Below are 27,149 nucleotides of genomic sequence, written 5' to 3' on the forward strand. Positions count from 1 at the left end.
GAGCGTTGGGCAGGCCGGTTTGTTAAATGTGTGCTCTTCTTGTTCCAGCTCATTTCCCCGGAAATCCAGAGGTGTGTGGCAGGTCAGTGGCTGGCAGGGCAGAAAGGATAAAGGTAGGTGCCTGGTCATCTTTGAGACAAATGATTTCCACACCTGCCGGTACCACGTGTGAGGAGGAGCTGGGCAGCACACGAACATTGCGCATGCCCATTGCAGGGTTAGCTGGAAGAGGGTGGCTCAGGGCCATGGTCACCTTCAGCTAGTTAGCTCCCTTCCTGAGCCAGGAAGGGGTTGGGAAGAATCCAGGACTTTCTGGCAGCCTTCTCTGCCTTTGAATGAACTCTTTGGCCCTGTTCTGTATCATAGCGCAACAGTCAAACTTTCAGTAACCAGAGATAGGCACTGGCCAATCAGAATGGAGAAGGGATTTATGGTGGAAATCCCCGTGTGTCTGGCTAGATGCCGGGTTGGTGGAGGGGAGGAGAAGGTCTGGGGGAAAATCTGGGTGTGGGATGGGGAGAAGCTTTGAGCATCTGCAGTTCGGTAGCTGGTGCAGACCTATTTCAATGTTCTAAGAACCCGTGTAGCCGTGCTCCTGCCCATAGCAGAGGTGGATGAGATCCTCTCCCTTTACGTTCTTCTGAGCCGCTTGCGGGGCTGTTAACAATTTAAGAGTGCCTGGTTGTCACCTAAAGATTTCTGACTATGACTCTCAAGTCAGATTAACACCACTGTACTAGGGACAACTAGTCTTTAGTAAGTCAGCTCTAACTTTGGAGGGACTTATGACTTGAGAGATGGAACTCACGGGGGAAACATGACTCAGGTAAGCATGGGTCACGTGCCGGAGTGAGGCAGGCCTGTGGGGTTGGCAAACTGACAGATCTGTGGCTTTTTTGTTTTAGGCTGCTGCAACACAGTAGACCTGGTGTGGATGAACATTCTGACATTTCCATAGATGTTGAGACTCAGAGATACTGGGTCAAATTTTTTTTTTTTAACTCACCGAGTCAACACTGCTTCAAATTCTGCTCCAAGAGCCCTGGTTTGGAGAGGAGCGAAGGGTGGGCATGAGGGTGAGTGAGCCCATGCAGGAGAACCCTGCCTTGGAGATGGGTGAAGGATGGGGGAGGGTGAGCCCATGCAGGAGAACCCTGCCTTGGAGATGGGTGAATGATTTGGGGGGGGGTGAGCCCATGCAGGAAGGGAAGATTAGGTCTGATGTAGGACCTTGATACTGTTTAGCCTGTTCTCAATATGGTCCTCAGGTGGTTGTGGCCCACTGTTATCTCTTGTCTGTCCTCCCATTCCTCCAAACAAATCCTAGCCTTAATCACTTTGGTGCCAGGGCCTGAGGCTGAAGCAACAGGACACATTCTAGGGCCTCTGATTCTTAATTGGGAGGAATTTTCACTTCAGCCTTGGAGTGTTGGTTTTCTGGAATGTTCTACTCAGGAGCAGATTTGTCAGTGGAACTTGGCTTGATTGCTACATTTAAGCCCAACTGCCAAAGCTTTCTTTTCTACCTACTTATAAGCCCATTTCTCTGTTGCATTTTCTTTCTGATTCTTGTCTTTCCTTCAGACTGTGTTCTGAGCTCTGAGGCCAGGCTGTATGGATTTTCTTTTAACTCCACAGTGCTGAACAGACCTCTGTTTTAGAAATTCCCATCTGAATTTTGTTTTTCAAGACAGGGTTTCTCTGTGTATCCCTGCTCATCCTGAAACTAGCTGTATAGACCAGGCTAGTCTTGAACTCACAGAGATCTGCCTGCCTCTACCTACCGAGTGCTGGGATTAAAGGCGTTCACCACCAATGCCTGGCCCCAGCTGAAATTTTAAAGTCCTTTTTTTGTTCTTGTTGGGTTTTGGTTTTTGTTTTGTTTTGAGACAAGGTCTCACTCTGTAGCCTTGGCTGGCCTAGAATTTGCTGTGTAGACCAGGGTAGTCTTGAACTCACATAGAGATCCTCTTGCCTCTGCCTCCCCAAGTGCTAGAGCTAAAAAGGTATGTGCCACAAGACTCAGCAGTTCCATTTTCTTAAAAACAACAAAGTCTGGCAGTTGTAGGTATTCATTAAACATTATTTAAGTTTTCATCTTTCTTTTTTAAAATAATTTTTATTTTTGTTTAATGTGCATTGGTGTTTTGCCTGTGTGTATATCTGTGTATGAGTGTCAGATCCCCTGGAACTGGAGTTACAGTTGTGAGCTTCTGCCATGTGGGTGCTGGGAATTGAACCCTTGTCTCTGGAAGAGCAGTCGCTGCTCTTAACTACTGAGCTGTCTCTCCAATCTTCTTGTTTTTTTTTAAATATTTAATTTTAATCTTAGGTAATCTCCACAGTAGTTCAGTGAGGTAGGCACTATCACCCCTATTAATGAAAAAGAATGTCTATGTGATTAAGAGGCATAGCCTGCCCAGAAGATGGTAAACAGAAACTGGAACTCCGTGTCCAGCAGAGCCTGCTGGCCTTTTCTGCATTTGTAGCCAATGCACTACGTTGCCTTCTAGTAGTTGGGACTCCTTCAGTGTCCTAGAGTGAAGCGAGGTCTTTTGGTTCATACACGAGTCTCCAGCTAGGCTTTGCCATCAGACAGTTTGGATTCCCGTTCTTGCCTCAGCCAGTCTGTGGCCATTTTTCAAGTTTCCATTTCCTTAGCTCCATAACAGGAACAGTTACAGTTGCCCTATGAAGTTTTACTGTAAGTGTCCAAAAGGATGAAAGCATGATTCTCCTTGATGTTTCTAGCATGGGGGTAAATTTCAGACACATGTTGGAGGAATAAAGGAGTGAAAGATGCTTATAAAGAATGTGCCCACAGAATGAACTCACCATGGCTCACAGGGGCTCACAGAGACTGAAGCGACAATCGGGGATCCTGTGTGGGTCTGACCTTGGTCCTCTGCGTATGCTATGGCTGCATAGCTTGCTTTTCTTGTGGGACTCCTAATAGGAGTGGAGGGGTATTTCTGGCTCCTGCCTGCTCTCGGGACCCTTTCCCTCTAGTGGACCCTTTGCCTTATCCAGCTTTGATATGAGGGGTTGTGCCTAGTTTTACTGTAACTTGATATGCTGTGTTCGATTGATCTCTCTGGAAGGTCTGCTCTTTTCTGAGGGGAAATCGAGGAGGAGTGGATCTGGGGAAGAGGGAGGAATGGAGGGAAGAGAAACTGGTCAGGATGTAGTGTATGAGAGAATAATAATAATAATATATATATATAAATGGAGAAAACACAATAGGCTTTTGTTTACAATCAACTGTCAGAATATACTTATCAATGTTATGGCAGGGCTGATACATGAGTAAAGTTCAATTTTCATTTAAAAAAAGGTGCTCATGGAATCAACCTGTACTTAGAATTATCAGCCCATCCCACTCAAGCCCTCACAAAGCTCTTGCGGGAGGCATTTGATTGTGGGAATGGATGGAAGGCTTGGTACCGTGGAGGTGGCGATCCTTGTAGCTATGCTCATTTCTCAGGGAGGTTATCCTGTAGATAATGGGAAGTGAAAACATTCTGTTTCATGTTCCATATTCATTTCTATTTCATAGACATTTGTAGACAGAGTCTCTGTTACACCTGGTCCTGCAGCTGCACAGTCCCATACAAATACACAGAGGATTGTAATAATTACAAACTGGTCAACAGCCCAGGCTTCTTATTGGTTAGCTCTCTCTTAACTATTAACCCATTTCTATTCATCTAAGCATGTCCACACAGTCTAGGCTTACTGAAAAATGCCCAGCATCCTGTCTTCGCTACATGGCATCTCTCTGGCAGCTCACACTCTGTGTGTTTATTTGGGACTAAACGGCTGTGGGACCAGGGGGAATAGAAAGTCCAACTACAGACATTCCTCTCTGTTGCCCTTTAAAACAATCTGCTTGATAGCCACAAACATTAAAAAAGTTAACTGCACTTGTTGCCACTGAAGAATGGGCTAAACAATTAGTTGGCTAATCATGAGCATATCTGCTGCTGTGGGTAGAGAGTGACTTGCTCCACTTAAGAATGCTTTTAAAGTCTAGGCACAGGTTCTCACACCAGGACAAATCAGAGTGTGTTTCTGTCCTTGTGACTGTACTATTTCTCCATCTGGATGGCTGTCCTGAGTTCAAGAAGGCACGGAGTTGAGCATACCGATTTCATGGTGTATACACGGATCATTCTCACAGAAATGCAAGAACAACATGCTACTGTGGGCTCCGCAGTATGTTGTATTCCTTGGCAGGGTTATGGTTTCGCTTTATTCTATTAATGTCTGGAAAAGCCTACAGATAATCCAGTTTGCCAAGTATGTGGGTGGGTGAAAGATGTATATTCACAATCCTGAGACCTGCAAGAATTGTTTTTGGGAAATGGCTAATTAGACCTGCCTTTTTTTTCTTTCTAAAGCAAATGACATTTATACATCAAAGTGTCCACAGTGATGGACATGTGATGAATGTTAAGTCACAACAATTACATTTAATGGGAACTAATGGGTTGTCTTAGAGTATAGTCCTGACTCTCAGAGCTGCCTTCCCTGTTGTCCGCCCTATTCATAAGGCTCCCTGGCTGGACCTACTCACTGCAGCCCATCTGTGTGGAGTCACTTTGTTTTGACCTTTCTCCATGGCAGACTCTCCTTTCTTCCCTCATCTGTCAGTGTTGCAAACGTTGCTTTCACCACACCTGTTTTACATTCTTCCTGGAGAAGTCCATTCTTCCCTCCTTCTGTATTTATTGCATGCATGATTATTCCTCAATTCCTCCCATCTCCCTTTTCTTCTCAAGCCTTCTCTGTCTACTTCGTTTGGGAGCAGCTCTCCCACCAAGAGCACCCCTTCCTGCCTTTCCCTACTGTCTTATAGTCATCTGACCCAAATGATTAGGAGCCAAGGAAAACAAAAATATTGGAATGCAAGCAGAATATAGATCGAAACTCACTGACCATTCAAAGTTGCTTTGAGGGGAAGGATGAAAAGTCTGTAGTACCATCCGTGTCCCTTATCTGCCTCTCCATGCTCCCTGCTTATCTACTGTGTAGAAATATACGGGAAGAAACAGGCCAAGAAGCTTAACACATGATAATCTTTTGGCATTTGGTAGTCAGCATTCTCTCTAGCCTTGTTTGTAGAGAACTCAGAAAGCTAACTCCCTTGGTTCTTAGTGGGTCCTCAGAATGTTCAGAGCATCCATCTCACACCATAGCTGCCCCTCCCTGCCAATTCTCTCTTTGCAGCTGGAGCTGTGACATTGGAATGAAAAGGACAACAGCCTCAGGAAATGGTGGAGGCTGCTGTAGTGTGATGAAAAGGGAGGGGGTGGTGATGGGGTCAAAGAGGCCCTGAGAACAATTTCACCACTGCCACACTCTGGTTGTCCTAGGATACAGAGATGTTTTACATTGAGCACATAGGATGAGAGGCCAAACCCTGCATGCAGAAGGCACAGGCATTGACACTTCCCCACTCTTTGGCTTGAGCAGTGGGCCTGGCTCTATTAAACCACTAAGTTTAGAAACATGCTGGGTGGTGGTGGGCTCACGCCTTTAGTCCCTGTACTTGGGAGACAGAGGCAGGCAGATCTCTGTGAGTTCAAGGCCAGCTTGGTCTGTAGAGTGAGTTCCCAGACAGTCAGGGCTACACCCTGTCTGGGGGGGGGTTTGGGTGGGGGGTTGGGGGGAGTGGGGGTGGGGGTGGGATGGGGTGAGGATTGGGAGGTCAAGGAGACCCATCCTTTGAAAGAACAATAGGATACCTGTGGTGGAGGCAGACTGTATTTACATGCAATTCACCTCTTTTGTGTCTAAGAAAAGCCACCCAAAGAATCATTTGCTGGTAAATAAGGTCTGTGTGGCTGAAGCAGTGGACAGTGGGGGCGTGGTCTTGCCAAAAGCTGACTTTCTCCGAAGGTCTGTCTGTTGTCCAGAGTGGCAGCCACTTCGGTGAGCAAATAGGATGGTCATCTCTGCTCCTGAGGGAACTGCTTCAGGCTGGGGCCCCTTCACGGTGACTGGCTGTTCCTGCTTCCCAGAGGTGGCATGAGAGGCATTGTGTTTGGAGGGAGGAGGGCTGTAATTCTGGAATCTCACGGTTTTGACTTGCTGTAACATAGAAAGCAAAGGACTGTGGGTGAGATGTGTGAAAAGGGTAAATTCACTTCTCTTTTTTTGCTTTTTTTGAGACAGGGTTTCTCTGTGGCTTTGGAGGCTGTCCTGGAACTACCTCTTATAAACCAGGCTGGTCTAGAACTCACAGCAATCCACCTGCCTCTGCCTCCCAAGTGCTGTGATTAAAGGCGTGCACCACCGCCACCCAACAAGATTTCATTTTTAACAATTTAGGAATGAAGGGACCAGACCCTCACTCTGTCCCTGCTTTAGCAGCCATGACAGGCTACAGACACAAGGAAACTCCAACTGTTTGGCCACAAAAGAAACTCCAGGGGAGACCAAAACCTCCCCTGTAGTCTCCAGGATATAGTTCTGAAAACTATTGGTATCTATGTACAACAGGCCACCTGAAAGTAACAAGATGATGCCATAGAAACCACAGAATGTTCCTTCTCAGCACTGGTCAATGAGAATAATTGGTACACAGGTATTTCATGCCAAAATATGACTTTTGAGAAATTCTCCTGATTGTTCCCAAATGTCAACCAATCAGAAACCAACCTGAATCTACTGATGTAATCCTGTAACTTTTGTCTTTAAAACCTAGCAGTCCACTGCTGGTAGGAGTGCCAACTCGTACAGCCACTTTGGAAATCAGTATGGAGATTCCTCAGGAAAATGGGAATCAATCTACCACAAGACCCAGCAATTCCACTCTTAGGTATATATCCAAAAGAGGCAAATTCATACAACAAGGGCATCTGCTCTACTATGTTCATAGCAGCATTATTTGTAATAGCCAGAACCTGGAAGTAACCTAGATGCCCCTCAACTGAACAGTGGATAGAGAAAATGTGGTACATTTACACAATGGAGTATTGCTCAGCAGAAATAAACAATGGAATCTTGAAATTCGCAGGGAAATGGATAGCACTGGAAGAAACCATCCTGAGTGAGGTAACCCAGTCGCAAAAAGACAAACATGGTATGTGCTCACTTATATATGGATTTTAGACATGGATCAGGATAGTGCCAGTCTGCACTTCCACTGACAGAGAGTCAGGGAAACAGGAACGAACCTAAGAGATATGCATAGCACCCAAGAGATGAGGAATAAGGCAAGATCTTCTGAACAGATGGGGAACACGGTGAGGGGTGGAGGGAAGTGGGAGCTGGGAAGAAGAGAGGGGGAGAAGAGGAAGAGAGTAGGTCATGGGAAAACAGGAAGGTTGAATGGGGGGGGTTAGAATAGGGGGAAGAGGGAATCATAGGTTAGAAGACAGATCAGGCACCAGTGTGACCTCTAGTGATCTAAAGGGATGACACCAATTGGCAATCTAAGCAATAGTGGAGAGACCACCTCAAATGCCTGTTCCTGATAATGAACTTGATGTCTATAACCATCCTGGAGCCTTCATCCAGTGACTGATGGAAGCAGAGGCAAACACCCACAGTTAATCCCTGAACTGAACCCATGGAACCCAGTGACAGAGAGGGAGGAGCGACGAGCAAATTGGCAAAGAATGGGCTGGCAAAACCAGCAGAGACAGCTGATCTGAACAGGGGGAGAGCTCTTGGACCCCAGACTGACAGCGGGGAGGCCAGCATGGGACTGATCCAGACCTCCTGAATGTGAGAGTCAGTGAGGAGGCCTGGGCAAACTATGGGGCCCTGAGCAGTGGATCAGTGTTTATCCCTGGAATACAAACAGACATTGTGTGTCCATAACACAAAGAAGGATGCTCTCTCAGCCTGGACTCTTAGGGGAGTGCCTGGACCCTGCCCTGAGTGAAATAACAGACTCTAGATATCCCCTATGTGGAAGGAATTGGCAATAGGGTGGGAGGCTGGGGGGGATGTTGGGGGGGTGTGAGAGAAGGGGAGGGAGAGGGAACTGTGATTGACATGTAAAACAAGCTATTTAAAATTAAAATAAAAAATCTAAAAAAAAAAAAAAACAAAAAACCTAGCAGTAGACAGGGAACTTCACTTCCTCCAGAGGCTGCTGTGTCAGCTTGCTAGATGGGAGTCCCTGTCATGGTTGGATGAACAATTAAAACTTTGCTTTTGCATTTTGGTGGGTCTGTTTTCCTGGTGGTCTCTGAGGATCTTTGTGACTTGGGCACAACAATGTGTACTCTGTCCCCCACCCCTTGATAGGATTTGTGTCCCTTCTCTATGAGTGTCATCACTCATTTTGTGGTGTTCATTCAGCAAGCATTTGTGTCTACAGTGCCTTGTGTAATAAACCCTTTGAGGTGCTGTGGATCAGAGAGCGAACAAACCTACACTGCCCAATGGGGAATTATAACCAGTGCTGTGATGGGCGAAGAATAACCCGCTGACGCAGTGGCGTAGCATCTAGTAGGCAGCCAGGCAAGCCTTTCTTGAGGCAGAAGGGTTTGAGAATAAGGATGAATAATTTGGGAAAGACAGAGTCAGCAGTGGTCTTCACGAGGACGCTTCTGGAAAATACAGGTTCACCTCTCGCCTCTCCCCTCTGCTTTTCCTTAAAGTCTATCTCGAGGCCTGGCTCTTCCTCCTGAGTTCTCCCGATGACTCCTCTCCGAGCTTGCGGTCATTGCCGTAGAAATGCTCATCACAGAGCTGGTTCCCTGAGCACCTGCTGTTGCCATCTAGCCTTCGAGTGTTACCTGACTTCCCCATGCACAAGGCCACAAGACAAATATACTGGCCAACCAGCATTTCCTGTGTGTCTTTAAAACATGGAAGATTCAGAGTCAAGTGTGATACCGCAGGCATTTGGAGGCTGAGATGGGGATTGGGAGTTTGAGGCCAGTTTGAACTATATAGCGAAAAATCTGTCTCGAAACCAAAATAAAACTTAAATGAAAACATCCAGCATAACCTGAGATCTGGAACTCTGGGCCTGTGTCAATACTGGCACCACCTGGCTGAGCTGAGGAGTGTGTGAGACTGTGTCTCCACTTTGCTGGAAGCCCCATCACATTTTTCTTTATCTCGTGCCTCCTAGGTGATTATGTACGTATCTTGCTTGGCAATTGCGCGTGTTTGTTTTAGCCAGTCACTGTTTCAGGGCTTAATAAAATGTTCTTTCTGTGGTACTTCTGGAACTTACTTCTTTGTTCCATGAAATTCTCTCCTTTTTGTCTCCAAGTTTCCCCTGCTTTCTGATTTTTACTGTTTGCAGTGGGATCTTGAGACTTCAGAGTTTGGGGCTGCGTCTGATGACTTGGGATATTGGGTAGCTGGGGCATGGGATCCTTTAGATTGCATGAATGTTGGGAGTTGGAATGAACACTCCCAACCCTTCTGTCAGTCACCACAAACTTTTCCAAATGCATTTCCATACAAGCTTAGAGGAAAGAACCTGGGCTTTCGTGTTGGATGCAGATGTCAGCTGCATGGCTCTGGGCAATGTGGTTTAATTCCCCAAGCTTCTTTTCCTTCCTCTAAATGAGGATGGAAATAATACCTACCTCAGAGGGTTGTTACCGGGCCTTAATGGGATGGAACACATGGAGTTCTGTGCAGGGTGTCTGCTGGCATATCTAGTAGTTAGTAAAAGCATAACCAATAGGAGGAAACTCCATCCCCTCCGCTTTGTAGAGAGTGGGTAATGGTGCTGAGGATGGTGGTGACGGGGTGATGATTGATGAGTGTGGTGATGCTCAGTAAACTGAAGGATTGTGATGAGCATCCTCTGATTCCCTTAATGTTACCTTCTCCATTTCATCATCCCTCTTGCTTCAAGGACCTTAGAAAAATCCGTGTCTTCCTGCGCAGACTAGATGTTAACAGATCTGATTGATGCCATAATAAGTCAGCTGTTAGAATTACCATCCCATGTGACTTTGACCTCACTTAAATTCTCCCTTGTCTTAGTTGTTGCTGTCATCTGATGAAAATGTATCAAGCCCTGTGTAAATACTGCACATGTCTTACATAATATCATCTCCAAGCTCATGTATGGCCATTATTATTATTTAACTAACATTTTAGGCTTATTTTATGTATATAAGGTGTGTTTTGTTTGCATGTCTGTATGTGCACCATGAGTGTCCCTGCAGAGGTCAGAGGAAGGCATCAAATCTGGAACTGGAGTCGTGGGTGGTTGAGTACTAGGAACTGAAGCCAGGCCCTCACTAAGAGCAAGTAAGTACTCTTAACATCTGAGTCATCTCTCTAGTCCCTATACTACTATTTCTATGGGTCAGGCAAATAAGTAAGTAATGAATGAATAAACACAGCCCCAGAAGGGCAAAGTGTTTTGGCCAGAGCCACCTAACCAGAGCAGTAACTCAAACCAAGCCATGTTTTCTCTAAGCTGTTTCTGGATCACAGAAGAAGCGTGCATAAAGGGAATGAGGAGTATGTCTATCAGGGAGACGGTGTGCTTGGTGTGAATGCGGTGCAGTGTGTTGTGTGTGAAGATTTTATTGGAGGCTGCCAGCGTGGTTGGCAAATGTCCATGGTACGCAATGTGCAGAGGCTGAGGTGTCAGACTCCCAATGTCACTCCATTCCTACCTTTTCGACGCCATTTTTTGAGTTTTCTGGTTTCACTAGGATCGAGGGTGGAGCAGACGCAGGTGGCTTGGGTGGTGGCTCACTCTTGATGGGTATTTCTTTGCCTTCCATGATTAGGGAACTGGCTGCTGAGTGGATCCTGGTTTTGCTGCCTCTGCTGAGGCAGGTCAGGGCAGGCTCCCCAGTGGAAATGGGTTTAGACCCCATCTCTACTGTCATGGGTGTTGGGGAAGACGCCATGCCCTGTGGCTGGTAGAACTGGAACTTCTGAGGCCGAATCACCATGGTGGGACTGCGCCTGAGGGACCCCACCATGAAAGTGGGGATCCCTGTCTGGACCGGTCTCTGCAAGGATCCATCTGGGGGAAGACAGGACAGCATCAGCAATAGGATGGCTGACAGCAGGTTGCATGCGGGCTGGGTATGCAATGTGCCCGATACCCCAGAATAGATAGGGCTTTCCTAATGAGACTGTGCTCATGCTTGCTCTCACCGGGTCTTTCAAAGGTGGCCTGTTCTTTTCCTTAGTGCTGTTTGCCGTTGCTGGCAGCATGTAAATGTCTAGCTGAGCGCTGTGTGAGGTATCTGAAGGCATGCTGCTTCGGTTTACGTACCCCTCTTCCCAACCTTTCCCTTTCCTCTGGCCATTTAGGATGGCTAGGGAAAACAGACCCACGAGTCTGTTCACAGGAGAAGCAGACGCAGAGGCAGACAGGCCAAAGCGGAAGAAGGAAGTGAGGAACGAGGTGAGCGGACAACAGAGCAGGAAAGCTGAAGAGAGAGAGGCCGCTGGCGCCGGCTTGCTGAAGAAATTGTTACTAGAAACTAAGCGTGGGGTGGGGCAGCAGCTGAGCGCACCACCTGTACTCACTGTGGGTGTTTACTTCCAGCCCAGTGAAGGTTCTCAACCACAACACAGAGTGCGGATTGCATCTTACAAGGTACACAAGCTGCTAGACAGTGCCTGAAGTCACAGATGTTTGCTGGCTGTCACTATTAGTGAAGAACAGCGCAGTGTGCCCGAGCAATGTAAACGTCTAACGGTGTGGGTTTGGGCCTTACTGAGACAGTCCTTCCACAGTTAATGGAAGCCAAGTCCCCCCTAAGAGGCTCTAAGGAGGAGGTCCCATCCCTTAGGCGTAAGTTCTATAGGTGACCAAGGGAATGGGTCCTTGCCTCTGGATAAAAGACTAGGAGTTACTCCTGTGAAGCACTGTGGGCCATTCTCAAAGGGTCTCTATGATGATGGGCTTTCCTGACAGCTCTTACTGTTTTTTTGTTTTTGTTTTTGTTTTTTTTTCTTCAAGACAGGGTTTCTCTGTGTAACAGCCCTGGCTGTCCTGGAACCCACTGTGAAGACCAGACTGGCCTTGAACTCCCAGAGATCTGCCTGCCTCTGTCTCCCAAGTGCTGGGATTAAAGGTTTGTGCCACTACTGCTGGCTTGGACACATGTTTGAATTGGTCATAGAGGGCCTGAGCCAAAGCACACTGTGCTGTGGTTGTGACCCTTTACCAAGCAGGAAGTTTTTGTGGACAATGAGGCCATGTGTGTTCTCAGTTGCTGCAAGTGTATTGCCATTCTCTGAGTCTGACTTTTCTATTTACATGTTTGTTTTTTCACTGACAGGCCCCTGAGATGCATGGGACTTTGGAGAGACTGGCAGCTTGACCCCTCACCTTCATAAAAGGGAAAAAGGGGAGCTTCTGGAACTAGGGAGGGCAAAACCACACCAGGCAGACATGTCCTTGGCTCCCATGAATGTGGGGGGTATTTGGCTTCTTGCCTCTCTGGTTATCTGGTCAGTTTCCAATTTTCAAGAGTTCTTATATTCTCTTTATTGCATGTGCACACAATACAAGCAGTCAAAACTCCAGGTCAATCAAGAGTTGCACAGCAAAGAAGAGGCAGTGTATTAAAAACAAAACAAACAAAAAATGTGATCTATCATAAGTGGAATGGAAGTCTTTGTGTGGCTGAGTGGTCTAGACTTAGGGGTTATTTCAGTCCTAAACAAACTTGTGATGTGTAAGGACCAAAGACAATCTGTTTACTTTTAGCAGTAATGAAGTGACTTATTTACTAATAATTAAAGTTACTTTACCAAGAAAATAACTTTTAAAAATGTTCTCAAGAGCTTGTTATATGCTAGACATGGTATGGTTAGCTTATTAGTTAAATCTGATAGGGATACCATGCCAACATTGTGTAACACAGGGAGGGGTGATGAGGTGGGCAATATTATTTCCATTTTACAAATGAGGAAAATAAAGAGGACAGTGACTTGTGTAAGACTGTTATGGTAAATAATCAGTGGGGGGGCAGGAAAGAAGGGACTGAAGGCTGAAATAGGAGGTGCTAGTACATTAGACACTATGCAGGCTGTGAGATGGAAAAGACTAGGACAAGGAAAAGGACGCTTGCTTTTTCTTTTTCTTCTTTTGGTTTTTCAAGACAGGGTTTCTCTGTGGCTTTGGAGGCTGTCCTGGAACTAGCTCTTGTAGACCAGGCTGGTCTCGAACTCACAGAGATCCACCTGGCTCTGCCTCCTGAGTACTGGGATTAAAGGCATTCGACATCACTGCCCAGTTGACTCTGGCTTTTTTGTCACTGGTGACTGTCCCTTGTGGCATACTGTCCTTTGTGCTAACCTACCCTGCAGGGCTGTATCTCATGTTTAAATGTTTGTTGGGATGGCTGGAGAGGCGGCGGGGCCACTTTTAAGTCAGGGATGCAGAACAAATCAATCATCTGTCCCACACTTGGGTTGTGACAGGAAGGAAACCTCCTTGTTTTATACAATGAGGTTTCAAGATCATTTCTGAATCCCTGCACATGAGATGTCATGCGGAAGTTTATATATTGAGTTATTAACAACAGCATGGTATTAGTGATAGATTTGCACGTACTGCTGTGTGCTCAATGTGGATGTTATATAGGGAAAAAAGCAAGTCATGGAGCAGTGCACAGAGTGTGATCGGAAGGTGTCTATCAATCTTGAAAAATCTGGACCTGGTTAGGGTTCAGGATGTGAGTTTTACTTTTGCATAACTTAAAAGGGAGCTTCTCTGCATGCGTTACATACACAGGATAGCAGGGAACAGGGGTTCTGAATTCTGTCTCCAGAATCTTGACTTCTAACCCCCAGCCCCTGCCCATTCAGGGGGTGTCACCAGAACACAGTCTGAGAAGTACCAAGCCAGCAATATCAGTTGCTGGCTGGTCTTAGTAAGAAGCAGCTCCCCGTGGCTACAATCCAATTACGTGCTGCCTCACAGTTTAGTACCCCCCCCCCCATTTACCACGTCCATATGAATGGACCCAGACGGTGACCTTCGGTTGTTCTAGGCTATGCTCAACAAAAACACTCGTCCCTTGGGACTTATCCTTTGCAAGAGGCTCATCTCAGATCCAGTTACTTTTGTGGAAAGCTCACGGTGTGTCCCAACTGGAAGCTCTGCATCCAGCACTTACCTCTGTACCACAACTTACTCTTTCTCATGCTGCTCCGTCCTTTCCGAAGAGACCCTTGTCCCGAAGTCCCTGGGCCAGGTGTGCTCCCTGCAGGGTTAACCGCGGCAGTAGGCACAAAGACAGATTTGAAGGGTCTGCTTTGCCGGGGATCACCCTCTGAAAAACTACCTTGGGAGGACACAGAGGAGGTGGGTAACGCCCATGTGGTGTAGACAGTGGGACTCCGGGAATCTGGAAAACCAGACGTCTTTCTAGCTGTTGAACTGTTTTTTAAAAGAGAAGAAATGGAGAAAGAAAATGTTTACTAAGAGTCCTCTGTCTCTTTTTTAAATAGCTCCCAACCATATGAATGCAGTTACTCTTAGGCATCCATACCTGCTCTTCTGTCACCCGCAGACCTCCCTGCACCTTAGTCTGTGGGTCCTGACAGCAGGGAGGAGAGCTCATGAGGTCAGAACGTGTACCCCCAAACTTCATTCTTCCCTATAGCTCTGATCACCCCTCCTCCCCCCACTCCTTAAGTCCAAGGGCACAGGCCTTACATGAGCTCACTGTTCTTTGCTTATTTTGTTCATTAAGTCTTTGTTTATTCAGTAGCTTTCCCATTGGGTGCTAAACCGTTTGAAGGTGATGGTTTCTAAGGCTTATTTTACAGCCTCTGCATTCTGCATGTACTGCTGTTTAACGTGTGTGTTGAATGGCGACCTCCATGCCTTCGGCACTCCTTCTAGTCATTTTGGTTGGCATATGTTGAATGCTTATGGTAAGCCAGATGCTGGCCGATACTTCACAATTTTTTTTAGAGAAAAATGCCGATCAGGAAGTCAACCAGCCTGCTATCTTTTTCTTTCTTTCTTTCTTTCTTTCTTTCTTTCTTTCTTTCTTTCTTTCTTTCTCTCTCTCTCTCTCTCTCTCTCTCTTTCTTTCTTTCTTTCTTTCTTTCTTTCTTTCTTTCTTTCTTTCTTTCTTTCTTCCTTCCCCCTTCCCTTCCTTTTCTTCTTCTTTCCTTCCTTCCTTTCTAATTTTATTTTTATTTCATGTGCATTGGTGTTTTTGTATGTCTGTATGAGGGTGTGTGTGTTCAAGTACGTCTGTATGAGGGTGTCATATCCCCTGGGACTGGAGTTACAGTTGTGAACTGTCATGTGGGTGCTGGGGATTGAACCCGGGTCTTCTGGAAGAACAGCAGTCAGTGCTCTTAACCACTAAGCCATCTCCCTGGCCCCTACTTCATTAATATTATGTAAGTTCTTCTTAACAGGTTTCCAAGACAGCACCCCTATGGCTATGGCTCTATAGATACAAAAATTACACAGAGTCTATGGGACTGGAGAGAGTGATCAATTGGTCAAGTGCTTTCCATGAAACTATGAGGACCCAAGAGCAATCTCCAGCACCCATGTACAAAAAGTCAGCCGTGGTAGTGGTGTCTTGTGATCCTAGTTCAGGGGAGTTGGAGACAGGCAGATCCCAGAGCTTGGTGACCAGCCAGCCTACCCAAATTGTTGAGTTCTAGGTCCCAGTGAGAGACCCTGGCTCAAAAGACATGGTGGATGATTCTAAAGGAATGATGCTTGACATTGCCTCTGGTCTTCACACACACTGACACATACATGTGTTTTCTCTTACACACACACACACACACACACACACACACACACACACACACACACACTTGAGGGGAGGGGAGATTGTCAGACAGAGACTCATGGTTGCTTGGCCAAACAGCTATCAGACTGGAGGTTTAAACCAGATCTGAGCCAGCTCTCTGCCCTACTTCTGAACTATATCAACTCCGGGGCTAGTTAGAGAAACGGAGAACATTTGTCCGCTTTGCACCTGAAATAAACTAAGGTAGCTGGCAGCCCTGCAGGAACTTTGTAAGACACTAATGCTTCAGCCATGGGCTGTAATGTCATGAGCAGCACTAAAGTGCTATAAACAAATTCATGGCCACTATTTCCAGTCTGTAACCCTTATGAAGTACATGGTAGTAGCTGTTACTCGACATGCCTTTCTCTCCCTCTCAACTGATCCAAACCTGGCCTCCTGTCTCCTACGTGCAGCCTATCAATCACTCTGTCACTCTGTTGATTAAATAGCCCCTGATAATTTCATGGAAATACGAACTCCACCAGGGCTCTGGTGTGGAAAACCCTCCAGGTGTCCTACTCCCCAGGGCCCTCCACGGTTTTCTTTAGGCTGTTTCTTCTCATTCTTCCTCTATTCTGCTTATTAAGAAACTACAATGTATATGATAATAATGAGCCAATGTTGCAAGACGATAGGCAAGCTATTGTTGAACTGTGGCCAATGGTACTCAAGAAACATAGGCCGCCAAATGCTCTAAGGACTGATACCTGCAGTAAGGGACCTTGCAGCCATAGCTGTCAACCTGCTCTGGTCCCATGGTGTGGTCAACAGAGAGTGGAGTAATCGTCAGCGAGAAACACGGCTGTATTCTAGACACAAGGCCTAGGCAGTGAAGAAGATCCCCAGTGACTGGCTTCCATAGCAGAGTACAGCTGGTCTGTCTTTTGAACAAGAGGCCTCTAGGAGCTACCTGCTGAAAGTGCATCAGCAACAGGCAAGACTAGCTCCCCAATTGTTTCCAGCAGGAGCAACAGAAGCAAGGACAGAATACAGCTAATTAGGCTCAAGTCAGTCTTAGTCCACCAGCGCCTTCTTTGAACGACTGTTTATGGCACCAGGTATACGCTCAGCACTGGGCTTGATTCCAGGAACTCCTAAATTGTGATTTTCCCATCCAATGCTGACTCCCTCTGTGTCTTTTGGCAAAAAGCTTAGCACTTACCTAGCATTTTCTTCTAACATCAAAACACTTTCCTAACACGGATTAATTAATCCCCAGGAAACCCCAAACCTGAAGACATTATGATCCTTGTTTTCAAGAGGACACTGAAAGACATTCTGGGCTTAGGTGGGAGGAGTGGATATTCTGGTTTGCTCTGCTAACAGGTCCCTGTGTCCCTTTCTGTCTGTGATTTTAGGCCTTACTCTATTTTCAAGGAGAGCATTCCACCTAGCAAGTCTGCTGGACTTGCCATGGGAAACAGCCTCCTGCTAAGGAGAAATGTCACACCTTGGCCATCTTTGTAGCATCTGGCCAGGCAGTGATGGCTCCTTGTCACTTCCTTCCACTCATCAGGTACCACGCAGCCATGCTTGTCTGTGAAGGCTACAATAAATAACCATCCTGCCTAGTTATGTAGAAGGGGATTTGTTGGGAGGATAGAGCCAGGTGGAGAGGACCTGGGAGAAGGATGCAGCTGAAGGCTCAGTGAGGGTCTGAGCCAGGAGGAGTATGGATCAGATGTTGCTGCTGACCTCACCATAAGGACCTCCAGCTTCCCTGTATCCTTTCCTCTCCAGATCCTGTTTCAAAGTCCCGAGTAGGACTGAAGTATTGGCCAAGCTAAGCTGGCATGGTGGCACACATCTGTAATCCTAGCACTTGGGAGATGGAAGGAGGAAGACAATGATTTCTATTGCTGTGAAGAGACAGGACTACAGACAGCAACTCTTATAAAACCTTTAAATGGGGCTGACTTACAGGTTCAGAGGTTTAGTTCATCATTATCATGGGGGCATGCAGGCAGACATGGTGCTGGGGAAAGAGCAGAGAAAACTACATCTGGATCCTCAGGCAGAAGGAAGAGAAAGATGCTGGGCCTGGCTTGAGAATTTGAAACCTCAAAGCCCACCCCTAGCGACCCACTTCCTCCAACAAGGCCACACATACTCCACCAAAGTCACACCTTTTAATAGTGCCGCTCCCTGTTCGTCTACAGGGGGCCATTTTCATTCAACCCCCCACAATATGGAACTCAAGGTCAGCTTCACCTGTACAGTAAGTTCATGATAAATCTGGGCTACATGAGACCACGTACCACCAACCCACAGGAAAAGAAAATTAGTTGTGGATGGGATGAGGGAGTTGAGGACCACCACCTACTGAGAGCACACTGAGAAAGACTCAAGTGGATGCTGGTACTGTTAAAAAGCGGTTTGGATGCTGGACAGATAGACACTTGACATCTGCTCTGTAAACCCTGCGTATGTCTTCAGGGGCAGAAGAGGAGAGACTTCATGGAAGCTATGGCTAATAAAAACTAAACACGCTGGTAGCTGGAGTGTTTTTTCCACTATGGGCAGTTAGAAAGACTCACTTAATTGAATTTTAAATGGAAACCTTGCCATTTTGGTCAAGTTTTTCTTTCTGGAGACAGTCTTTTTATGTAGCCCTGGCTGGCTTGATACCTGCTATATGTCCCAGCCTTGTCTCAAACTCATGCCAATCCTCTTGGTCTCCCGGAAGACTAGGATTGTAGGCATATGCCACAATGCCCAGCTCTGGTCAGTTCTCAGCTATAGTTAATCCATAAACTCTGTCTCAGTTTGTCAGGGCATGATGCTATAAAAGCAAAAGTTTCAGTGCCCAGGGGACACCTCACATCTCTGCTCTCTGGGCTGTTGGCATTATACACCATGGGAGCTAACGACACTACAGGTTTATCATCGTAAATAGGGGTGTCAAAGAGCAGAAAGGAGCCTGCTCTCCAACCTGCTAGGTTCTCATGTAGAACTTGGTAATAGCAGAAACCAAGATGACAAAGGACAGCATTTTTTAGTTCTGAGAAGTGGGAGGATGAAATGTAACACAATGGAAGGATGGGTGTACCCAGCCGGGCAAATTTGGCAAATGTCATTCACCTCTAAGGTTAGTAAGCACAGGAGCTTCCTTTATATGAGAAATGCCATCAAGGAAATAACACTCAGATTCTCTCTAACCTGACAGCACTTAGGAACAGAGATACTTGTTCTTGGGAATGCCACTTCCCCACAATAAAACCATGCCCCAGCCTTAAAACCTCGTGATCTAGAGTGATCTAGAGTTCAGGTTTCTGTGGACTTGGAGACAGGCTCAGCTCACTGTCAATCTGTGGAGCTGGTACCTCACCGCCGAGTGGTGTGCAGCCATTTCAGAGGGGTGAGCACAGCTATGCACGGCCTGCTTGAGGGCAAATGGGCGTCTACTCAAGAGAAAACCAAGGAAGAGAGAATGGAAGCAGGAGTATGGGGAGGCTGGAATCCCACATGCACATGGTGGCCACACATCCCGCGTATCCCAGGACACTGAGGGCTTTCCTCAGTTTATACCTCCTCAAAAATGCTCACGTAGGGATGGCAAATATATGATCACTCACTGTCATACTAATCCTCTGATGGCTCATCCAGGACTCTGGGGTAAGCCTGATATGTAAGCAAAACTTTGGCAGTCAGCATGGGTCCTAGACTACTTAGGTCTGATCCCACAGGAGATAGGCATCCTCCTTGCCCCTCACTGCCCCCTCACGGTCGTTCTGAATTCTTTTCACCATCTTCCAGCTCCGGTTCATCTCACCGGACTGTACCACCCATGGCAGCTGTTCAATCTCCTACCCTCTAGGTCTGCCTCTCCTCTTATTCCTCGAGGATTTTAGCTCTGGCTCCCTTATTAGTCTCTTGACATCTCATCACACCACAATGATCTCATCCAATCTCGTCTAATTAACGGCTTTAAATAGCATCTCAAGACCAGGGCTCTCTCTTCAGTGCTGGATGTGTATACTCAGCGGCTCACCAGCATCTTTCTTGTGTTACTAATAGGCACCTCATACTTAATCTGCTGTGAGGTAAGGTGTTTGCTTGCCCACAGCTCAAGCCCATCTGCTAGTGTTTTCATCATTGTCACCCTAATAAAAGAGCAAGCTCTTTTTGGTTAACGGGACGGGGGTTGGGGGGAGAACCTCACATTCACCTTGACCCCGCAATCCTGTCACACCTGGTACTTAATGTCAGAAAACTGCTGATGCTCTAGCTTTAAGGTATTTGTGGAATACACAAATCTTCAAACTACAACCACATATGCTGACAACATGATGACTTACCCTCTCCATAGGATCGTAATGGTATTCTCTTAGCTAGCTTTTCTGTCTCTACTCTTTCTTCTCTACAGTTTATTCTCAACCCAGCAAACAGAGATATTATGGTTAAACATAGGTCAGATCGTGTTTCTCTTCTGCTCAAAACTCTGCTGTGAAGTTAAAATCAAACCCTTCATTATGACCTAAGAATTCTAGATGACTTGGCCCCATTTGCTATTCTGACCTCACCTTCTATTGGTCTCCCCCCTCATATACTCATGTCCAGTCTGGTTGGTTTTCACGTCAGGAACATCCCTACCCCAGGGCCTTTGAACTTGCCTGGAATGCACTTTTCTTCAAGATCAGCTTGGTTTGCTTCCCCGTTTCCCTCGTTCTCTTTTTCCCCAGAAAGACTGAATCCTTACACACAGATGCAGGTGCATGCGTGTGTATTTTATTTGCTAATATCTCCTCAGGTCCAGGAAAGGCATGCTATCTGACATAGAATTAACATTAAGGGACTGGAAAGATGGCTCAGCAGTTGAAAGCATCGCTTGCTCTTGCAAAGGCCCTGAGTTTGGTTCCCAGCAACCATATGGTGGACCACACCATCTGTAACTCCAGTACCAGGAGATCTGGTGCCCTCTCCTGGTCTCTGAGGGCACCAGATCTGCACACAGTGCACATGCATACATGCCGGCAAAAAAAAAAAAAAACCTCACACACATAAAATCTACAAAAAATATGTCTGAAGAGGTGGAAGCATCAGTTACACATACTTTTAGTTTGCCATTCTTCCGTCAAATTCTAAGTACCTTACACTGAAAGGAATAGCTATGATGTCTTCTCAACTTGTCACATTAAAAAAAAAAGAAAAAACAAACTAACAAACCTCAGAACTTTTCATACTGCGGTCCTCGAGGACCTCTTCTTTGCCTGTGTTCTTCTAGACAGGGGTCCTTCTACCTCACCCCCCTCCTGCCCCGCTTTCCCCTGTTGCTGCCCAAGGGCTCAGACTAGCTTCTGACACATGTAGTCACTCACAATCCCTTTGGCCTCTGTTTTCCAGAGGCCAAGCCACCCTACTTTATCAGTGTCTTCCATGCAGTCCTTCTTTTCTCACCATCGTGGCTGCCCTCCTCCTCCTCCTCCTCCGGACACGGCGCCCCACCTACAGGAAGGTCTGCCAAAGTGACGGCAGGACTTGGGCGCTCAGAGTCTCTCACTTTCCTGGAGGTTGTGACCCTTTGATATGTCACAAAGACAGGGGTTGGTGGGCGATAAGGGCCTTGCTGCCTCATAGCTGGGCGGGTCTGGGAGGATGTGCACAAATGTATGGGTGCAGTGTGAAGAAAATACTGGACAAACTGCATGCCAGCGGCACTGATGACTGTGTCACGGGGAAACGGGGAAAGCTGGGGGTTAGGGCTCCTTCAGGGTACCTGGTCTTTGATGCCAGGACATGGCTGGAAAAGTATCATTCAGAATCCATGGAAATTCTGCCTCATACTTGAGTATCCTGAGAACCTTCCTAAGATGCCCCAGGGAGGCATTTGGTCACATTTTCCAATTAGCCGGTCAATGATACTGTTTTGATGTCAGATGCGGTGTGGAAAGTCTGGGACTCGGCAGCAGAAGGCCTCAAATGCAGTCCTAAGCAAGCCCTTTCACTTCATATCAGTGCCTTCATCTGGAGAATAACACAGGCCAGGCTCTTTAAACGAGGCAAAGCTGGGCACTGTGTTTCACAGCTGTAGTCCTAGCACCTGAGAGTCTGAGGCAGGAGAACTGTGAGTTTGAGGCCAACTTGGCTAAGTCTCAGGCCAGCCTGGAAATACACAGTGGGACCTCTGTGGGGCAAAGTTACAAATATTTTGTGTGTAAGTTAATGGGTTACAAAGGCAAAAGCTATTTCTTGGCTTTTGCTCTGAAAAGGCACCGAGTCCACGATGAGTTCAACCCATAGAAAGGCCTTGGAGATGTACCTGAAAACGGGGATGACGTAGTCGCTTGGGAAGATGCCAGCTCGCCCCGTGACTAAGGAGAGACCCCTCAGCCAGCCATCTTGGTACTTCCCCAGCACCTTGATGCCTTCTCCCTTCTGCAGGTCCAGCTCATCGGGTCCGTGGGCTGAGTAGGAGTGCAGAGCTACAAACCTGGAAACACAGGAGCTCGTAAGGGGATTGGAGCATGCCTGGGGAGGCCATAGAGCTGATGGAGGACTGGGGAGGCCAGTCACTATAGCTCACCCGCCAGCGCCTAGCAACAAAAACCATTAAAAATGGAGACTTAACCACGGAAGATAGCACTGGAACAAGCTGGCTGAAATGCCAGTGAATACCCTGCCTTCGTAGGCCAACATGGGCCCGGTGACAACGGGGAGCTGGCCTCCAGCACGGAAGAGACTTGAAGGGCAGGATCAGTGTGCAACGGTCTACCTTAATGCTTTCTTACTACTGTCGGCTGCCGTTCTGCAGACGGCAAGGCTCAGGGAGACAGGTCATCACAGAAGCCTCTACTAAATTCCTTTTGGACTGAGTGTAGGGGTTGTTTGACTTCTAGGAATGGCCTGGGAGATAGCTGGATACCAACTGGAAAGTATACATTGGGAAGTAGGAGACAGGGGTGATTATGTTTATTTCTGCACATAATGATTGCACTGGGTGGACACCAGGTGGAGGGGAACGTGTTTGTGTCATGCAACACTGAGCGAGGAGAGAAAGACACACAGGAGTCAAGTAGGCGGCATCCAAGAGTGAGTCATGGTAGCGAGGATAACAGGGAACAGTGAGGCTGAGGCTGAGGACATGAGAACAGCTGCCTTATGAAAGGCATTAAAGAAAGAACTTCATTGCCTTGCTGGATTTGGAGTCACCTCAGCCAGGCTTGTCCAGGCTTTTGACATTGTGACACGATGTTGTCATCTACAAAATTTATGAGCCAGAACTGTATAGTTGAGTTTACAAAAAGTTAAAAAGCAAAAATAGGTCTGAGAATGTTTTAAGTTAGCTTCGGATTTTGTGTCGGGCTGCATCCATAGCTCTGTCTGGTCTCATGGGGGTGTGTAGGCTGCAGGTTGGACATGCCCGGCAGTCCTTTGAAATCCTAAGGACTGTGAGACACCCCTAATTTGTTATCAACGTGGACCTCATTTGCATGTGTTTTGCTATTTATTGTTTTTAGTGACTATAGTAAGTAAATGCTCATTCATAACCTGGTATTTTAAACCCGAAGAGAATCAATAAAGATTGCTCAGTATCCAATCTCCCCGCAATGCCGTAGTTTCTCTTCTGCATTTTTCTTACCCGTGCTATCACCATCAGTGGTGGAAAAGGAGGGGGCTGGTTAGCTGTTTGGATGCTATGGTTTGGGTGTGGAGACTAGATGACAAAGGGTTACAAAGATGAAATCTCTGAGCCAGAAGCTGGAGGAGGGGGTGCTGAGCTTTTTACTCACATGTTAGCTGAGAGGTGTTGCTGGGAGCTGGGCACCCTGACCACGGCTGTGGAATGTCCTGGGGAGGCAGGTGCAGGGTGAGGAGTGCTGACCTACACAGACAGAAGAGACAGCCAAACAGAACCGGTGAGCACCCCAAGCCAGATATGTGAGCAAGTCACAGAGCAGCTTGACACAGCTGAAACCCAACAGCCATGCCCAGCTGTTGTCCACCCAAACATTTCTCTACTTGGTGGCTTTGGGTAGACTGGGGTGGAGCAGGTGTCTTATGGCCTGTCCAGGTAGTGTTCCTGGGCTGAGCTCTCAAAGGAGTCAAGATAAGAACAAAATAGGGCAGGAACCTGCAGGCAGGAGCTGATGCAGAGGTCATGGAGGGGTGCTGCTTACTGGCTTGCTCCCCATGGCTTGCTCAGCCTGCTTTGTTATAGAACCCAGGAGATGATACCACCCACAATGGGCTGGGCCCTCCCCAATCAGTCCTACAGGCTTTCCTACAGCTCTGATCTTATACAGGCATTTTCTTAATTGAGGGTCCCTTCCCTCAAACAACTTGGGCTTATGTCAAGTTGACATAAAACTACCCAGCACAGTTGACGCCTTCTCAGCCTGACACACACAAAGACATCATTGTTGAGCCACAACCTTTCATTTTATGTTCCTCTCTGAGATGACATATTAATATCACTATCACAATATAGGACATTTTACAAACTTAAAATGTTCCATAGACTTTATAAATCCAAACACTTTAAAGTTTAGTATTTTTTTGAAAAGTCTCTTTTACAGCCTAAAATCTCTTAACATTTAATCTCTCAGCTGTGGGATCCCATGAAATCAAAAATAAATTAGATACATTCTTACTTTAAGAATGAAATACCAGGGCACAGTGGCAATTAGATCAAAGCAATGTCTAATATCTGGGCTCACCCACAGTCTTCTGGGCTCCTTTAGAGAACTCCAGTCACTTGTCTATCTCTGCCCTCTGTATCACACACAGCTTGTCTTCCAAGCTCTGGCAGGACTCATTCCCCACAGCGGCCACTGTTCTTGGTGGTCACCCCAAGAACTGGCACCTCTAAAGTGCTGGGGTTTTCTGCTGCAGCTGGGCTGTGCTTTCACCAATACCCTCTCACAGTCTCTCTTCGTGGTGCCAAGCCTCAGCTTCTCTGCATGGCTCCTTCAATCCTGGGTCTTCACCAATGGCCTCTCCTGGCCTCTCACAGTGCCAAGCCCTAGCTGCTCTCCAAGATTCCTTCATGCTATAAACCCAGCACCTCTGAGTGACCCCTTAACACATCACCAAGTTAGGCTACCAGCTCCGGGTACAACCTTGGCCACCTCTGGAACACAGCTTCTGTGTGCTCTCAGGAAACGCTTTCCAGAGGATTTCACCTCAGTGATGCCGGTCTCTTCTTAGTCACTACTTTCTCAGCTCCCGCTGACCAGCATCAATTATACCAGTAAGCCAAGGGTGAATTAGTGGTTCTGGTCTCCAGTTAATCACAGCCAATTCTTCAGCCCCAGCTAACCAGAGCCACGGATTCTTCATACAAATGGCTTGGTAGAATCTTTGTTTCTGCCCTAAACTTCACAAACCAGGCCTTCATTGTCTGCACTGCTCTCAACTTTCTTGTCTTCAAATCTCTGATAAAACAGCTCACTGAACTCACAGTACGGAATGGTTCCAGAGTTCCAAAGTCCTTCTACAGCCCTACCCCAAACTTTGTCAAGTCTGTCACAGCAATATCCCATAATCCTGGTATAAACTTTTGTCTTAGTTTGGGTTTTATTGCTGTGAAGAGACTCCATGACATTTAATTGGGGCTGGCTCACAGGTTCAGAGGTCTAGTCTATCATAGTTATGCCAGGGGGACATGGCAGCGTGCAGGCAGACATGGTGCTAGCCAGGTATCAAGGTTCTACATCCGGATCTGAAGGCAGCAGGAAGAGAGCAAGCCACTGGGCCTAGCTTGGGTGTATGAAACCCAAAGGCCCACCCCAGTGACACTCTTCCTCTAAGAAGGCCATACATACTTGAACAAGGCCACACCTCCTAGGCACTCAAATATATGCGTCCATGGGGACCACTCTTATTCAAAGCACCACACCTTCCTCTACGCCTGCATCTCAGCCACGCGATCTCTTGGGCCATGCTGTTCGTGTCATTTACTTCTCACCTCTTTCTTGTTAACTTCCATTTTCTATTAACAACCTAAACCATAAATACATCACGTGCACAGCAAGTGTATGAATAATTTTATGCGTCACTTACATAATAGCATAGGTGATCCGTACCACTCAACCCAGAATACAGAGGGAAATTGGTTGTTATACTTAGCAGCTCTCTGCATCTTTCTCAATAACCACAGTCCCCTCCCTGTAGAGCAGCAGTTCTCAACCTGTGGGTTATGACCCTTTGGGGGGTCACATATCAAAGGGCCTGCATATCATGTATTTATATTACGATTCATAACAGTAGCAAAATAAAGCCAAGTTGTGGAGTAGCAATGAAATAATTCTGTGACTGGTGGTCACAACATGAGGTAGCGTTTCAAAGGGTCGCAGTATGAGGAAGGTTGAGAACCACTTCACTAGAGGCAACTGCAGTGCTGAATGTGTGCTAATCACTCCAGGACTTTTCTGCGTAGTTTCTCCCAATCTGGCACACATCCTTGCACATTTGGCTCTGTTTTGTCTGCTGTGAACATCATATAAATGACCATGCAGCAAGTGCATCCTGTGACAGGGAGGTTTGCTATGTATTTGTGGCTCCTGTCTCGTATTTCATGGCAGGAATATACCACCATGGGACTACTGTGTCGTTTATTTGTCATTTGGGTGGCTTTTAGTTTGGGGCTGTTACGAACAGTGTTGCTGTGAACATTCCTGTACATGTCCCCTGTGTCCACATACAAGAGTTTCTCCAGGATATACACCTAGGAATGGAATTGATGGGCCGTAGGGTAGGAGCCTGTTCAGTTTTATTAGGTAGTAACAAATTGTTTCCCAGTGTGGCTGTAACAATTTACACGTCTGCCAGCGACTAATGACAATTCCTGTTATTTTAGAGTCTTGCCAGCATGAGGTAACACACAGCTCTTTAGTATCTGCTTCTGTGGTGGTGTGAAATGCTAACTCATTGTGGTTTTACATTCATGTCTCTGAAATGCCAACGAATTTCAGTTTATTCATTTTCCCTGTTTTCAAATATTTACCAACCATTCTGATTACATGAAATACCTGTTCATATCCTTTCTCTCTCCAAAGCCTTTGGGCTATTTATTATTTTCACATTAAGTTGTGGAATTCTATTGTCTTTTGCTATAAATCCCTTATAGCTTGTATTTTTCCCCCATGGTATCTTTTGATGGACTGAAGTAATTATATAATATTTTCCCGTACAGTTCTCACTTTTGAAAAATCTTGGCTAAGGTGCCTTTTAATCTCAAGGTCATGAGGTACGCTTCCATATTGCCTTCTGAAAGTTTTATAGTTTTACCTTTCATATATAAGTTCTTTTGTCCTCATGGAATTGATTTTTGATGAGGGAGGAATCCAATTTCATTCTTTTCCTACATGGATACCCAATTAGCCCAGCGTCAGAGCTCATTCTTCCCTTCTGACCAGTGGAGCTGTTTGCCATAAATCACATCTTCACACTGTCTGTTTCCAGGTTTTC

General features: G+C 46.5%; 1 protein-coding gene across 2 annotated transcripts in view; it reads right to left on the bottom strand.

Annotated features, from left to right (window-relative positions):
* Positions 1–5,748: 5,748 nt before the first annotated feature.
* Sh3rf2 (SH3 domain containing ring finger 2) overlaps positions 5,749–27,149 on the bottom strand; it is a 99,080-nt gene continuing 77,679 nt past the window's right edge. The window contains exons 5-9 of one of the 2 annotated variants that reach the window (XM_040741875.1): positions 23,471–23,562; positions 22,000–22,170; positions 14,088–14,350; positions 10,614–10,972; positions 5,749–6,093 (exon numbers count right to left, since the gene is read on the bottom strand). In XM_040741875.1, the coding sequence (XP_040597809.1) occupies positions 5,818–6,093; positions 10,614–10,972; positions 14,088–14,350; positions 22,000–22,170; positions 23,471–23,562 (1,161 nt within the window). In that variant the 3' untranslated portion in view covers positions 5,749–5,817. The remainder of the gene's footprint in view (positions 6,094–10,613; positions 10,973–14,087; positions 14,351–21,999; positions 22,171–23,470; positions 23,563–27,149) is intronic. The other variant, XM_005069179.4, reaches the window with a different exon arrangement.

The sequence above is a fragment of the Mesocricetus auratus genome, unplaced genomic scaffold, assembly GCF_017639785.1.
Source record: "Mesocricetus auratus isolate SY011 unplaced genomic scaffold, BCM_Maur_2.0 Super-Scaffold_6730, whole genome shotgun sequence".
NCBI classification, from domain to species: Eukaryota; Metazoa; Chordata; class Mammalia; order Rodentia; family Cricetidae; genus Mesocricetus; species Mesocricetus auratus.